Source organism: Oncorhynchus mykiss, chromosome 2 (assembly GCF_057628025.1).
Source record: "Oncorhynchus mykiss isolate SJ-2025 chromosome 2, ASM5762802v1, whole genome shotgun sequence".
NCBI classification, from domain to species: domain Eukaryota; kingdom Metazoa; phylum Chordata; class Actinopteri; order Salmoniformes; family Salmonidae; genus Oncorhynchus; species Oncorhynchus mykiss.
The window spans coordinates 13285159-13301866 of record NC_143023.1 but is presented as its reverse complement, the minus strand read 5'-3'; the positions used below and the strand labels follow the sequence as shown (position 1 = coordinate 13301866).

The following is a 16708-nucleotide window of genomic DNA, read 5'->3' as shown; positions in this document are numbered from 1 at the left end:
AGTTCCCTTTGCTTCATAATGAAATAGGCATGAACAAATGAGCCTGAGAAAAACAACATATTTACCTCATTGGTTGGATATTTAACAATTATTTACTTAACAAACAGTAAGATATTTCTGTCCTGCTAATGCTGTGTTTTAAAAACCATGCCACATTCCATTCTATGATTAGTGGTGCATATGAGACATATGTCTCCGGTCTGATAAGCCTGCATTCCATAGACAAGATATGGTGTATGTGTAGCCGGGATAGAGAGAGCCTGGAGGAGCAGAACCAAGGCCTCAGTATTCCTAAGTATCCGGGAAACTAAGACAGGGTGGAGTTAAGACAACACCAGAGGCAGATGACCAGGAGATGAACCCAGAGTGGCTTATGATGGCCCTTAGTCTGAATGGGAAGGGTGGAGCCAGCCATGACAGCATTTTTAGGTCTACTGTATATACACACAACTCTGCATTTCTGTAAACGTTAAGCTCTCGGCAACACAACTTAGGGTGTGCAGTCGACGGTTTCCTTATTGCAATAATTAATCGATGTTGAATAAAGATGATTGTTTGAATAATTGTCCAAGTCTCTCTCAGTACTGAAATTTCCACTACAAGCGCCATGCCTGCTCTCTGAAACTTTGACTGAAAAGTTTTCAACACAGCTTGAGTAATTGGAGAGATTTTTCACTTTATACATATGCCAGTCCCTGCTTCCTCAAAGACACTTATACTGGTCTGGCTGTTGATAAAAGCCAAGGTGTTTGGATGTCAATGGCTAGTGGTGCAATCCAAGTTTATTGGTCCTGACAAGGAGTTGGAACCAGTTCATGGAAAAGAACTGAAAACATTTTCAATGAACAGAAACGGAACCCGGAGTGAAAGGGATCAATACTGTTCCAGAACAGAATGGTTATTTTAAAAGCATGGGAACCGGTTTATAACGTTATTTTACTTTCCAGGCATTTTTTTCTAGACCTACAAATGCAAAGTCCTCCCTCTGTCACTCAAAAACCTCTTCCAGTGTCTACCAACAAGCTGAAAATCTTTACTAGTGTGTGTGTGTTTAGGCTATTGTAGCCCCTCCCCCCTCCAAAGCATAGGCTACTGTAGCCCTCCCCCTCCAAAGCATAGGCTACTGTAGCCCTCCCCCTCCAAAGCATAGGCTACTGTAGCCCTCCCCCTCCAAAGCATAGGCTACAGTAGCCCTCCCCCTCCAAAGTATAGGCTACTGTAGCCCTCCCCCCTCCAAAGTATAGGCTACTGTAGCCCTCCCCCCTCCAAAGCATAGGCTACTGTAGCCCTCCCCCTCCAAAGTATAGGCTACTGTAGCCCTCCCCACTACAAAGTATAGGCTACTGTAGCCCCTCCCCCCTCCAAAGCATAGATTACTGTAGCCCCGCCCCCTCTAAAGCAGTACTGACATTACAAGCATGATTCAGAAGATAGGGAGAGAGATTTAATTAGCTGGAGAATAATTCACTTTTACAATACTAGTTAAGGATTCTATAGGCCGAGTTATCACATTTCACATTGGATATGTTAACTACAAAAAGGAAACGTGTTTTTAATTCAGCTGCCGCTCTGCACACACAAGCTTGTTAGCTCAAAGGACATTCAAAGTTCCTCCATAGAAGCTCCTCTTCCTAGATATAATTCTGTGGACCTAATTCAGATAACGCATGTCATAACAAGATGCCCAGCGCTTCAAGCCTCCTCCTCAACCTTCTCTCGCCCCTGCAAAATTTCAGTCACCATAGGCTACACTTGTCTGTCCATCACGTATGTAAACAACTAGTTTGCCTGCTCTATCCGCACTTATTGACAAAGTAATCTACTGAGCTAAACCGGTTCATATCTTTATTTTTCTGGACGTAACAGTGGAATGGACAGACACACACAGAGACAGAGACAGAGACAGAGACAGAGACAGACAGACAGACAGACAGACAGACAGACAGACAGACAGACAGACAGAGCTTTAAACCTGCAGGTCCTCTCAGACCAGGGTATCCAGACAGACAGACAGACAGACCTTTAAACCTGCAGGTCCTCTCAGACCATGATATCCAGACAGACAGAGACAGACAGACAGACAGACAGACCTTTAAACCTGCAGGTCCTCTCAGACCAGGGTATCCAGACAGACAGACCTTTAAACCTGCAGGTCCTCTCAGACCAGGGTATCCAGACAGACAGACAGACAGACAGACAGACAGACAGACAGACCTTTAAACCTGCAGGTCCTCTCAGACCAGGGTATCCCTGTAAGAAGATGAAAGAAAAATCTGAAATAGGCAAATGAGGTCCATGGACATTTGTCCAGACAACGTTGATAAATCATACTTGTAACTAAGAATCAAAACATGAATGCCTACTTATTGCTCAGAAATTCACTGCTGAAGAAATACAGACCTGGAACCCTGGATATCCAGGTTGGCCTTCTCCTTGTGTTCCTGTTAAGGGAATTTTTATCAATGATGACTAATTATGTATACATTACAATCAGGACTGACTAATCAGAATACTATTATGTTACTGTATATGTACTAATCCGAATATTATTATGTTGCTGTAAATGTATGAGTTTTCTTTCTTGATCCCAGTACTGAATATAATGTGTGTGAATGTGGTCAAGAGTTAGAACAATGACTGTCTGTTCCTTGGTACAAATGAATCAGACTGGCTAGAATGCTTATCTACACGAGAAAACCTTGACTCGTAAATTATATTAAATTGGTAGGGAGACGGATGTGGGAAGGCTTGAGATACAGCCTTTGTACTGGAACGGAGATGGCACGGGTTGGTGCTGGAACTAATGACGTCATTTTCAGTTTATAACCTGTGGTAACCTGTATCGTGTTCAGTACTCTCGTGAATAAACTCTGCTGTATGACTTTAAGACTGGGCTCTGTCTATTATTATAGAATAAGGGTCTTACAAGTCCTTATGAATGGACAGAGTGTTTAATTTTAATTGGATATTAAAACATAGAGTCATTTAATTCCTTTACTAGTTCCATCATCACCCTGAAGAGAGAATCAAGATAATATTGTGTATTATTAGCCTCATGATAAATCAATACACTCACCCTTTTCCCAATGGGCCCTGCATCTCCCGGTGCTCCTGGAGGCCCCCTGGAGCCCTTAACATCCTGGGGGGAGAGACCCTGGTCAAAATATGCATTGTAGTTTGCATGTGTTACCACATGGTACAGCTGTGTCATCATCAAAATCATTAAATGACTGGCCATCGTACCACAGGCCTGTAAGGTCCCGGCTCTCCTCTCTACCCTTTGAGCCCAGACACTCCACTCAGACCCTTTCAGGGGGAATAAATGAAGAGAGGGGGTGCGACAATGACTGGAGGTAAAACATCAACCTATATTTAGCAATAGCCCATGAGAGAGCTAGCCTGTTCCCCAAGAAGGTGTTGGTGGAACCATATAAGAAAGAACAAGTGATCACACAGAGTAATAGAGGACCGAGGGACACTCACCTGTGAACCCACGTCTCCAGCCTGACCTTCATGACCCTGTGCTCCAGCAGAGCCTGTGTCACCCGTCTCCCCTTGACCACCTCTTATTCCTGGAGCACCTCTTAGTCCCCTCTCTCCCCCTACACCCTTAAGAGAGACAAATAGGAAGAGAGAGGGAGAGAGAGTGTCATGTGTGCTCCCTCTCCGGCCTCTAGGTCACCAGGCTGCTCGTTAAGGCGCACACCTGTCACCATTACGCGCACCTGCGCATCGTCAGACTCATCTGGACTCCATCACTTCCTTTATTACCTGCCCTATATATGTCACTCCCTTTGGTTCCTTCCCCGGGCTTCATTGTTTTTATTTCATATCTGTGTGCTGTTTGTGTTTCTTGTTTTGTATTTAGTTGTATTTATTTATTAAACAACAAACCCCCTGAACTTGCTTCCTGACTCTCAGCACACGTCGTTACAGAGAGAGAGAGGTCACCAGCTTGGATGTGAACAGCATTGTTCAGCTAAACAGCAACTTCCCATCGGTCAACAAGGCCATTTTACCATAATGTAAACATCAAAGTGTTTACAAAAGCTAAACCAACGTTTTTGTTTTCTTTTACAGTGATACAACTATTTAATTCAGCCATTTAGTCAATGTAGAGCAGGGATCATCAACTAGATTTCTTGAGCAGATTGTCGGGTGGACCGGAGCATAGTTACAAATAGAAAGCAAATTGACCTCAAGAAGCCCTGCTTCCATTTGTATTCAATCACGTGTCTCTCTATGATGCGTGTGAATACTTGGGAACAGATTTCTTAAATTCCCTTGGAGCTGATTTCCTGTTGTCCAACAATAAAACATAATCAGATGTCACTTCTTTTTAGAAAACTTGGGGGGTCAAATAAAACCACCCCCGGGCCAAATTCGGCCCATGCGCCATCAGTTGGGGTACCCTGATGTTCAGTGATCTAGTAAGATATGTGTCTTCCTGTGTCAGATTATGTGGACAGTGTTCGTCCTGGTCCGGGTGTTGTATTGATTCTAGAACTAGCTGAGTTCCAAACCTCTGTGCCTGGCGCTCCAGACGGTCCAAAGTCCCCCTGTAAAACACAGAAAGGTGGACAGGTGCCTGAGGTCATTGTCCAAATGTTATTGGTTATGGCATCATTTTTCCATTCAACTATAAAAAAATACACCGATACATTTGGCCGTTTATCACAACTGGCACAACTTTACTTCGTCTCCTTGGTCACCCTTATTTCCAGGTCCTCCGATTGGTCCAGGCTCCCCCTACAGACACAGATGAAACAATACAGCCACACAGAAAAGCTATCCTGTGTGATAGATGGATGGATGATTGAATGATCGAAATTGATGATTGAAATGATTGATTGATTAATTGATTGATTTGATTAGTTGATAAATCAATAAATAGATTGATTACCTTGGCTCCGTTGGCTCCAGACACTCCAGGAACCCCTGGCTCCCCAGGTGTTCCCATCTCTCCCTGTGGACAGGAAGGTCAAATAGAAACTTAAGTCACTCACACATTAAATAATGCAGAACAGACAATTAAGGTGCTGGGTATGACAGAGTTACCTTTTGTCCAGGTAATCCATAAGATCCTTCATCTCCTTTCTGCCCCAGAGGACCTGGCTCCCCCTATCAGAGGAAACAGTCATTACCAACATCAACCAGTCTGAACTTAAACATGAATACTTCAGATCAGAGGAAACAGTCATTACCAACATCAACCAGTCTGAACTTAAATATGAATACTTCAGATCAGAGGAAACAGTCATTACCAACATCAACCAGTCTGAACTTAAACATGAATACTTCAGATCAGAGGAAACAGTCATTACCAACATCAACCAGTCTGAACTTAATTATGAATACTTTAGATCAGAGGAAACTTAAATATGAATACTTCAGATCAGAGGAAACAGTCATTACCAACATCAACCAGTCTGAACTTAATTATGAATACTTTAGATCAGAGGAAACAGTCATTACCAACATCAACCAGTCTGAACTTAAATATGAATACTTCAGATCAGAGGAAACAGTCATTACCAACATCAACCAGTCTGAACTTAAATATGAATACTTCAGATCAGAGGAAACAGTCATTACCAACATCAACCAGTCTGAACTTAAATATGAATACTTCAGATATAACTAACAGCATGAATCTACTATTTATCTAGTATTATTCTATCCAAGTGGGTGACTGGTAAAGACTCCCAAACAAATAAACTCCCACTCATACCCCAATCAGATATAAACAAATAAAAGGATTGTTCTTATCCGCCTGGCTAATTACCCCAACCATGGCAGAAAAAACACACTCAAAATAACCCTGTCTCATCTTCTGATTTTGTTTGAACTGAATTGCTTTCAACCGCAGAATGAAGCACACCTGCTTTAACAGCAAAAAGGGAATGACTATGAAGTCTGCTGAGGACAGAGTTATGGGAATAATGTGTAGTATCGTAACTCCCTGTTTGCAGTACATGTCAGTCTACTGACTAGCTCTGGCTCCTAGAGCGCTATTGGCTGCCAAGTGGTTCTTGGCTGTGGGGGGAAAATTCTGGGAAATTATGAACGCTTGGTGTAACACTCCCAGAGTTTCACTGTAACTAGTCTAGGAGGTCATGAATACAGTAAGCCGTGGTGTGTGTGTGGATGTGTGTGGTGCGTGTAGTGTGTGTGTGGGTTCGTGTGGTGAGTGTGTGGGTGAGATGGTGAGTGTGGTGTGTGTGTGGGTGAGTGTGGTGCGTGTGGTGTGTATGTGGGTTTGTGTGGTGAGTGTGGTGTGTGTGTGTGTGGGTGAGTGTGGTGAGTGTGGTGTGTGTGTGTGTGGGTGAGTGTGGTGCGTGTGTGGGTTCGTGTGGTGCGTGTGTGGGTTCGTGTGGTGAGTGTGGTGTGGGTGTGGGTGTGGGTACGTGCACATGGGACGGAGTAGATGGTATTTTTTAAAGGGGGAGTGTGGAAGTGGGACTAAGGAGGGCCGGTGCTGATCAGTCTGGAAAGACTGTGAAGAAAAGGAAAAGCAGTAGGAAACAAGACAAGCAGAGTGTCATGACTTTGACTCTGGCTACATGACCTTGCATGACTCCTATAGACTTACCTCTGCCCCCTCGTCTCCTCTACAACCAGACAGGCCCATAACCCCAATGTCCCCCTACAGAGAGAGAAAGAGAGAGGGCGACGTGGGAGTTTACTGCACATTTCAAGGAATAATATGAACATGAGTGACCTCACTGAAGGTTTCCAGAGAAACAGAACTCTCTAATGTACTTTGTAATCTGGGCCTACTACACAGTTATCTGCTCTGAAAAACATCTGCTCTGGTCTGAGAAACATGTCAAGGGATTCAGGACCCGGGGTGGAGGTGGAGGTGGGGGTGGGGACTGCCTTTATGCTAAATCTTAAACTTTAATAATTATTTGGTAAATATTTTTTTATTATTTGACTTTTATTTATTTATATATATATATATATATATATATATATTAAATATGTATTTTTTTTTTCTCAGAAATACCAGTGTACAGACAAAAAGTATAGAAACAGACAATGATAACATATGCTTATTAGTGATAACATAGTTTTATTAGTGAATTTACATAGATGAATATGACGTTTTTCCATTAGCACAATTCAATTAATGAAGTAAAATAGTTTTTCTTTATCCTTTTCATAGTTAAGGAACTTCCTGTCAAATCTCCCAGGGGGGAGAAAGGGATGTGACCATGAGGCTTTAGTGCTGAACATTTAATCTATAAAACACCTATATGATTCATCTGGCTCATATCCACCATGCAGCACCTGGATCGGTTTTAAGCACCCTGTTATGCTCCATATAGTGCCTCACGGGGATGGACAAAAGTATTGCTCTGTACTGTATAATAGGTCCAGAGCCTATGGAAGAAGGTACAGGTGTTACATAATACTAACAGCCTTCAGCATGGGCTGAGCCATCCTTCGTCTGTATTTCATTCTCATCTTGTTTTTGTCTCAACCCCTCTAATAATTCTGGAATATGGGTGTATATAAAGGGAGACCTGTGAGGGCGAAGCCTGCATCCCTGTTTAATTGGTCACTCACACTTTACGAGGCCTTGATAGCCTTGTTTTTCTGTTTGTAAGTTTACAGAGTGATACTCTTGTTAAACATTTAATAATGTGGGGGCTGTGTGTTGAGTAAGAGGTAGAAAACAAACAAACCACAAGGCCATCCTTCCCGTCCACTCCATCCGCTCCTTTCTCACCCTAGAAACACATGGGTCACATGACTTCATTCCCACCACTGCAACTGGTTGAATTGGTGAGTATGTGACAATGTGCATGACTGAATGGATGGATGGACACATGAATGAATGAATGAATGAATGATGCATAAGATCAACAACATACCTTTTGTCCAGACGGTCCTCTTGGACCCTGTAGGGCAAAATAACGTTTGAACATTTTGACAGCTGAACCTATGGCTGTTGGATGATTTGATGTGATGTATTCTTTGTTTACATTATATACGTATGTACTACAAGGTTTATAAACACTATTATAATCACTATTACTCTCCACAAAATCGATGAGAGCTTACTCTGTCACCAGTAGGACCACGGTCACCCTGTAGAGAAAGAGAGTGACGAATATCAGAGTGTAGCTTCTAAGCACTTAATACGGATCGGCACAGTTAAAATTCCTGGTGTTGGAAACACTGGAAACATATGGCATATTTCAATACAGTTAAGTGAATGCTCATGGAACATTGCATTAGCTAACCTCATACAGCCAGACAAGTATGTCTCTAAATATTGCATTTACGCCATAGCTCTAAATTCTACCAGGCAATGTTACATTATAGCTAACCAGCATGTGTTATGAATAATCTAAAACATTCAAAGTGGTACATATTTTTTATTTTAGATAAATAATCACTCTGACCTTCTCTCCTCTGTGTCCTTGGGGCCCCTGGTCACCTGCAGTCCCCTAGGTGACAAAGATATGATCCACATGTGATCCACATATGATCCACATTGCCTGTAGCCATAATCTGTAGCATCAAACAGGCTACAAAGCATAATGTCTCCACAGTCTACAGTCAGCAGATAGACAAGCTCATGTTCTGTAATGTGTCATATACTACCTTTGCTCCCAAACTTCCCGGTCTCCCGGCAACCCCCTGACGTCCTGGAGTTCCCTGAAAAAAAGAATCATATCTATTTCTCATTGTCATCAGTCAACCTCTTCCAGTGTTAGTCATTCTGAAGCAGAGTCTGAGTGAAGCCGTTTGTATAAACTGTGTTAAGCTACAGGAAGCTTCTATCCCCAAGCAATACGACTGATAAATAGATGACAAAATAGCTACATGGACAATCTGAGTTAACCTTGTATCTTTACTGAGCTTTTATTTTTATTTGTGTACTGTCTCTGTTCACACGCACAGGGCCACACACACACACACACACACACACACACACACACACACACACTGTCTCTGTTCACACGCACAGGGCCCCACACAGACACACACACACACACACACACACACACACACACACAGTCTCTGTTCACACGCACAGGGCCCTACACACACACACACACACACACACACACACACTGTCTCTGTTCACACGCACAGGGCCCTACACACACACACTGTCACTCCATCATCTGCTCACTCAGACATAATATGCACATTCATATTGACTCTACACACAAGCACATTCACTCACATACAAGCTGCTGCTACTCTGTTTATCTTATATCCTGTTGCCTAGTCACCTTACCCTTATATATATATATATATATATATATATATATTTCTACCCTCCAATGTTCCTGCACATTGTAAATATGGTATTGGAACTGACCCTGTATATAGTATGCTTACTTACTTACTTATTGTTAGGTTTTGAGTTTGCAAGAAAGGCATTTCACTGTACTTGTGCATGTGATATTACACCCTTTGGCCCAAAATTCCCATTGAGACAGAGAAGAAAGTCTTGGACTTGCCAGACTGCCAGAAGTTGTGCACAGAACACGGTACTGTACAATAGAATCAATCAAACTAAGCTTTTTCAGTTCCACTACCTCCTCGTCTCCTTAATGCATTTCTTGGCTGGAACACACAAGAGCTGTGTTGACTAGCAGTGGGCTAGGCAGGCCATCTGGACGCCATGATTAGATCAGACACAGAGAAGGCCAGAGTCATTAGTCCCCATCAGGTAAACAGGGGCCTGGGGGCACGCTCAGATCACACATAGAAATGTCTGTTATAGATTGGACATGATTCCCTATTCCACATGACTTAGAAGCATGGCTTTTCTATGTAATATATTTCTATCTCAATGTTCCATAACGCTGCACCCCATGGAATACAGTCCTGGTAAAGCAAAGATTGTCATCTCATTAGCATTCCATTGGATACTGGCGCAAAGCCACTCCCGTCCTTAAAACCTTTGGTTTGAATCCAGACCACAGCAGGGGCAGCTCTGGATCCTCTGTAGACAAGTTACTACTGAATCAAGCCTCAGTCTTTCAATTTGTCTTCCTCTCGCTCTCATCACTCTTATACACAGTCATGCACGCCTCCATCACACACACGCACACACACACTCTTTTCTCTTTCTCACATGTACATTAGCGAGTGAAACACGTCTCTTTGCCCCGACAGTAAAAGCACATGCCATGCAATCTTATTCTGTAACGGAAAACATCCCATGATACTGTAGACGACTGGCTTGAAACCCTTGACCTCCACTAGCTGAATCTCATGTTTATAGATAAGCCAGTCTATTCCATCTTTTCTTGTTTTCAATCAATCTGATTACAAACCAGTATCAGTACTTTCTGTATCACTCATTCTTTCACTGTCCTGATATTGACCTTGTAATACTGTGTGATTATAAATGTCTGGCATATTTATAGTAATGTGCACAAACGCACACATGCCGACGCACACACACTCACACACACTCACGCACGTGTTTACATTGTGAATCCTTACTGTATATGAACTGCAGTACGTGAGCCAAATCACCAGGGTTTGAGTAACGTTCCTCAGGCCCCCTTCTCCACCCCCCCCCCCCCCCCCCCCAATGCTTACTAATCCCTTACTTAGTCAAGAGTTGGAGCTAAGCAAACCATCAGTAATATGAAGTAAGTGTAAGGTAAGTATATAGAACGCAGCGATCAGCATTTTCAACATTTTCACCAATAGCTAAGGTGGGCGACAGATAGCCCAGCCGTTAAGAGTGTTGGGCCAGTAACGGAAAGGTTGCTGGTTTGAATCTGGCGATGTGCCCTTGAGCAAGGCACTCTAATAACCCTAATTGACGAGCGTCTGGTAAATCTAAATGTGGTGTTTTAACTAAAAGGAAAACAGAGAGCACCCTACCGCGCCCCCTCCTGCACCAGCAGGGCCTTGAGATCCCAGGGGAGCCTGTGAAACAAAGAACACGGATGAGAAAGACTTCTGACTCCACTGGACCCCATATTAAGACTATACTGAGATCAGATTAATCAAGACAAACAATCTGTAATGAAGTTTTCTGCGAGATCATGTTGAAAAGGGACGACAATGTGATCAGGCTTACCTTGCACTCGAACGAACAGCACTGAAAAAGAACAATAAACATAAATCAACCCCAGTCATAATCACTGTTCATAAATAAGATCACAAACAACAATCATCTCACTGTATTGGTCGGGAACTATCAAATCAAATTGTATTGGTAACATACACATATTTAGCAGATGTTGTAGCGAAATGCTTGTATCAAAAAGACTGAAGAAAAAACTCACCACAGATTCAGAATCCTTGTACTACAGATCCATAAAAGAAGAGACAGACATTTGGTTAGAATAGTCTGTTTGGGCAACAACAAAAATGGCCTACAGTAAATTACATTTAGGTACAGGGCCTTGGTTTAAAAATGTCCGCTTGTATGATGGTAACTATGTGACGATGGTGTACTAACTACTCAATCAACCAATCTGTCATGCCCTGATCTGTTTCAACTGTCATTGTGATTGTCTCCACCCCTTCCAGGTGTCGCTTATTTTCCACAGTGTATTTATCCCAGTGTTTCCTGTCTCTCTGAGCCAGTTCATCTTGTATGTTTCCAAGTCAACCAGCGTGTTTCTCCCCGTGCTTTTGCTAGTCCTCCCGGTTTTGACCCCATGCCTGTTTTCTGGACTCCGTACCCGCCTGCCTGTCCAGTCTGCCTGCCCTGACCTCGAGCCTGCCTGCCACTCTGTACCTCCTGGACTCTGATCTGGTTTTGACCTTTTGCCTGTCCACGACCATTCTCTCTCTACCCTTTTAACTAATAAATATAAAATACTCAAACCATCTGCATCTGGGCCCTGAGCCCTTATACAATCAATGGACTCACCCTGTCATCAGCTGCCCTGTTGCTACGGAGATGGCACAGTCGGTGTGGGTTCCCTTGCCGATGTAGTGAATGTTCTGTATAGCTCTCTTCAGCTGAGCTCTTCCTTGGGCCTCCTTGGTGCTGGTCAGCTCCCTCATCACCTTTACCTCATCACTGTAGTGCAGCACTCCCACACTCCACGTCAGGTTACGCTCACAGCTGTAGTATCTAGATGAGTACAGGCAGAGCTATGTCACAATGGCACACAAAGAGTGACACCAAGCAAGTTACCTCTGATCTACATGCACTACAGGGACAATTCCCCTAAATCAGCAGTATTTAATTTACTGTCTACAGATTAGAAGGCAGGGAGTTCACTCATGGGAATGATGTATTGATTCCCAGAGGGGAGAAAGTGGTACTAAAACCTGATAGAACAAATCTATTACAAGTTTGCCATCTTGTCAAGCCCCAAGCACATTTACACCCATCGTCCCCCTGCTATTTTCTCCAGTACCCAATCAAACCATCAGGCAGTTGCTATTCTGATGAAGTCAATGAACGATACATAAATATTCAACCAACCGTGTCAAGAACCAGGAGCTGTCAATAACTAGGTGTTCTTTAGCTCTTTGAACTTTAGGTCAGTAGCATTTTGCATACTTCAGCAGGATCACATCAAATCACAAAAAAATATATATACTATTTTGGCTGTTTTGCAAAGAAGTTGTGCTGAGTCAGACACATTAGAGGATACACCATGATCTTTGGCAAATGGCATACTTGGACTTTTATCCTTCCTTTATAAACATTGAGCTGATCATATTTTATTGTACAACAATGTCTTGAATCACAGGGCTTCTCCAGATCATGGGCCCCAATTCAATAAATGTCAGATAATGACAAAGCTCACTGTGTGCCTGCATGACTGAAAGTGTTGTTCTCTTATATGTGTATTTCTGATCACGTGAAGACGTCATTCATCAGGTCCTCTGAACTTCAGGAGGACAACTCCTTAGCTGTAAGGTGAGTCTTCGTTAGATAGAGATAACATATCAACCTTCCTCTCAGTCAGGAATGCAGCTCAGTGCCCCAAAGGTAAACCCCAAACCTTTTCTGGGCGAATGATTTGGAATGGCTGCACTGAACAAACACGCACAGTCACTCATTACACTGGCTGCCTGTCTGAGCTTGTTAGTGAGTAACACCCACACACAGTGATGAAACGTATTGGTATGGGCCACAGAAAACACAGCTCAAATATTTTAACTGTAATAGTTTTACTGTTTCCGAACAGTGGGATGGGAAAAGCAAATCTATTACGATTATAATAGATAAGTTGCAGCATCTGTATAAATGCCGCTGGTCTTAGCAAAAAGCCCAATGCGTTTTGTAGTTCAACAAGATGAGCTGTCTTGGCCTCCGTAGACCGCTTTCCTTCAGTCAAATGACCAAATCGCCCCTCTAGTGGCCTCATGGATGGAATGTTATTCATATTTGTCATCATTTCATAATGAATAAACGTTTCCTTTTTTTACTCCCGAAACTCCGGTGTTTTAATGTCAAACGATTTTGTTATATTTTTCTGTGATGTATATAGAGTGTAATAGTGGGATGCAAACTTAAAATGTAATACATTTGAACTCTATATCTGTCACACCCGGATCTGTTTCACCTGTCTTTGTGATGGTCTCCACCCCCCTCCAGGTGTCGCCCATCTCCCCCATTATCCCCTGTGTATTTATACCTGTGTTCTCTGTTTGTCTGTTGCCAGTTTGTCAAGTCAACCAGTGTTTTTGTTCTCAGCTCCGGCTTTTCCCAGTCTCTATTTTTCTCCCCCTCCTGGTTTTGACCCTTGGCTGTCCTGACTTTGAACCCGGCAGCCTGACCACTCTGCCTGAGCCTGCCTGCCGACCAGTACCTCTGGATTATTGACCTCTGCCTACCCTGACCCTGAGCCTGCCTGCCGACCAGTACCTCTAGATTACTGACCCCTGCCTACCCTGACCCTGAGCCTGCCTGCAGACCAGTACCTCTGGATTACTGACCCCTGCCTACCCTGACCCTGAGCCTGCCTGCCGACCAGTACCTCTGGTTTATTGACCCCTGCCTACCCTGACCCTGAGCCTGCCTGTCGTCCGGTACCGTTGCCCCATTTCTGGTTTACTGACCCCTGCCTACCTTGACCTGTCTATTGCCTGCCCTGTTGGATAATTAAACCATTGTTAATTTGACGTGTCTGCACCTGGGTCTTACCTTCATACCTGATAATATCTGACATGGTACAGGTGTATTATTTTTTTAAGCCCATAACCATGTGTGTGAGGTGTATACTTTTGTTTCAAGGTAGATTTGTTTAAGACTAACAAGAAACACTCTGTGTGACTCTGTTTTAGCCCACAGCAGTATGCTTGTGCTTTTCCAAGAGCATCATATTAACGCAACCCTGAGCACCATGTAAGGAGAGAAGCTGTTCTCATACACTACCTCTCAGCCCCAATTCATCACTGTAGAACCACAGTTCACACAGAGGTCAACACACAACCGTGTTTATAAGACTGCATGTAGTGAGGCAGACCTCCTGAGATGATCATCAACAACACATTGTCAGGAGAACACTACTGCCCAGAGCAGCTATCAATGGTCATTCTGCATGTCGCTTATCAGCGTGGGTCTGAGTGTGTGGTGAATAATACTGGTACAATATGACTGTATTTTTTAATAATGATCACAGAGGGGAGTTTAAGAAATGAAACAGGAGGTATGGCGATGGAGGCCTCTGTAGGAGGATTGATATTGTTTGGTCTGCGCTAGTCTGTGGGGTGAATAAGCGGGCAGGCGCGAGTTTCCCAGAAGCCTTGTCGCTAACATGACACTTGATTTCTCTTGGCAAGCTCGCCATAATCATTACTACGTAGCATTAATTACCGTTTAGTTGCCAAATGTCATGAATTGAAGTAAGGGACCTGAAAGCACCCATTGTTAACCACATCATTTCTTAATGAATACCAGTCATGTAGCTGAAACTGTCAGTATGGAGGTGATACACACCTAGTATTGAGCTGGTCCACAAAGTCCAGGGCAAACTGCTTGATCTGATCAACAAAGGAGCCGTAGGGCTTGGCCCTCAGTGCCACACTCTCTGAGGTGTCCAGAACAATGTACACATCCGCTTCTGCTTCTTTATAGCCAACTCAGCACATTTGGGTTTGGTTAATCAATTTGGCCATTTTCCAAAATCATATACTGTATCATCTCCAGCACGAAACAACTGTCATTCAGACAGTACTCAGACCCCTTGAATTTGTTACGTTACAGCCTTATTCTAAAATGTATTAAATTATTTTTTTCCCTCAACAATCTACACAAAGTGAAAAAAACTTTTAAACAATTTTGCAAATGTATAAAATATATTTTTTAAACGAAATACCTTATTTACATACGTATTCAGACCCTTTACTATGAGACTTGCAAAAATGGGGAGAAGGGCCTTGGTCAGGGAGGTGACAATGAACCCGATGGTCAATCTGAAAGAGCTCCAGATTTCCTCAGTGGAGATGGGAGAACCTTCCAGAAGGACAACCAACTCTGTAGCACTCCACCAATTAGGCCTTTATGGTAGAGTGGCCAGACAGCCCACTTGGAGTTTGCCAAAAGGAACCTAAAGACTCTCAGACCAGGAGAAATAAGATTCTCTGGTCTAATGAATCCAAGATTGAACTCTTTGGCCTGAATACCAAGCGTCACGTCTGGAGGAAACCTGGCACCATCCCTACGGTGAAGCATGGTGGTGGTAGCATCATACTGTGGGGATATTTTTCAGTTTCAGGGACTGTGAGACTCGTCAGGATCAAGGACAAGATGAACGGAGCAAAGTACAGAGAACTCCTTGGTGAAAACCTGCTCCAGAGCGCTCAGGGCCACAGACTGGGGCGAAGGTTCACCTTCCAACATGACAGTGACCCTAAGCACACAGCCAAGACAATGCAAGAGTGGCTTCGGGACAAGTCTCTGTATGTGATTGAGTGGCCCAGCCAGAGCCCGGACTTGAGCCTGATCGAACATCACTGGAGAGTCCTGAAAATAGCTGTGCAGCGACACTCCCCATCCAACCTGACAGAGCTTGAGAAGATCTGCAGAGAACAATGAGAGAAACTCCCCAAATACAGGTGCGCCAAGTTTGTAGAGTCATACCCAAGAAGACTTGAGGCTGTAATTGCCGCAAAAGGTGCTTCAACAAAGAACTGAGTAAAGGGTCTGAATACTCATGTAAGTGTGATATTTCAGTATTTTTTATTTGCAAACATTTCTAAAAACCTGTTTTTGCTTTGTCATTATGGGCTATTGTGTGTAGATTGGTGAGTTAAAAAATAATTTAATAGATTTTAGTATAAGGCTGTAACGTAACAAAATTGAGAAAAAATAAAGGGGTCTGAATACTTTCCGAATGCACTGTATGTGAAAATTGCGCATTTATATGATCTGTGGTTAACAAGATAAGAGGAAAGAAATCCAAAGAAGTGCTTCTCTGACATCACAGGAAGGATACATTTATTTTTTTACGGTGATTATCAAAACCTTCAACGAGTTTCTAGCCAGATGGAGGATATTTTTCTTGATCCCCACGTCACCGACAATCTCATAGTGTTCTAAAATCACTGTTTTTAAAATGTTTATACTTTTGATGATGTCATCGGGTAGGATGTTTTCAATTTTTTTTTTTAATTATACAAAAACGTGTTGACTATGTGTTGACTATGGTACGGTGCTGGAGATGATGAAAATGAGGTTGATATGTGATGGAGTTGCCCTTTAAAGTGCATCTAAATTAATATGTACTACCCTTTCACTTGGCAACAT

General features: G+C 43.0%; 1 protein-coding gene across 1 annotated transcript in view; it reads right to left on the bottom strand.

Annotated features, from left to right (window-relative positions):
- Positions 1-16708, bottom strand: part of LOC110535491 (uncharacterized) — a 29515-nt gene extending 12807 nt beyond the window's left edge. The window contains 19 exon segments of the mRNA XM_090185993.1: positions 2401-2441; positions 3077-3139; positions 3244-3306; positions 3484-3609; positions 4524-4559; positions 4696-4749; positions 4904-4966; positions 5059-5121; positions 6593-6646; positions 7692-7736; positions 7881-7907; positions 8079-8097; positions 8415-8459; positions 8617-8670; positions 10870-10914; positions 11069-11089; positions 11870-12076; positions 14900-15029; positions 16699-16708. Coding sequence (XP_090042119.1) covers positions 2401-2441; positions 3077-3139; positions 3244-3306; positions 3484-3609; positions 4524-4559; positions 4696-4749; positions 4904-4966; positions 5059-5121; positions 6593-6646; positions 7692-7736; positions 7881-7907; positions 8079-8097; positions 8415-8459; positions 8617-8670; positions 10870-10914; positions 11069-11089; positions 11870-12076; positions 14900-15029; positions 16699-16708 — 1166 coding nt within the window.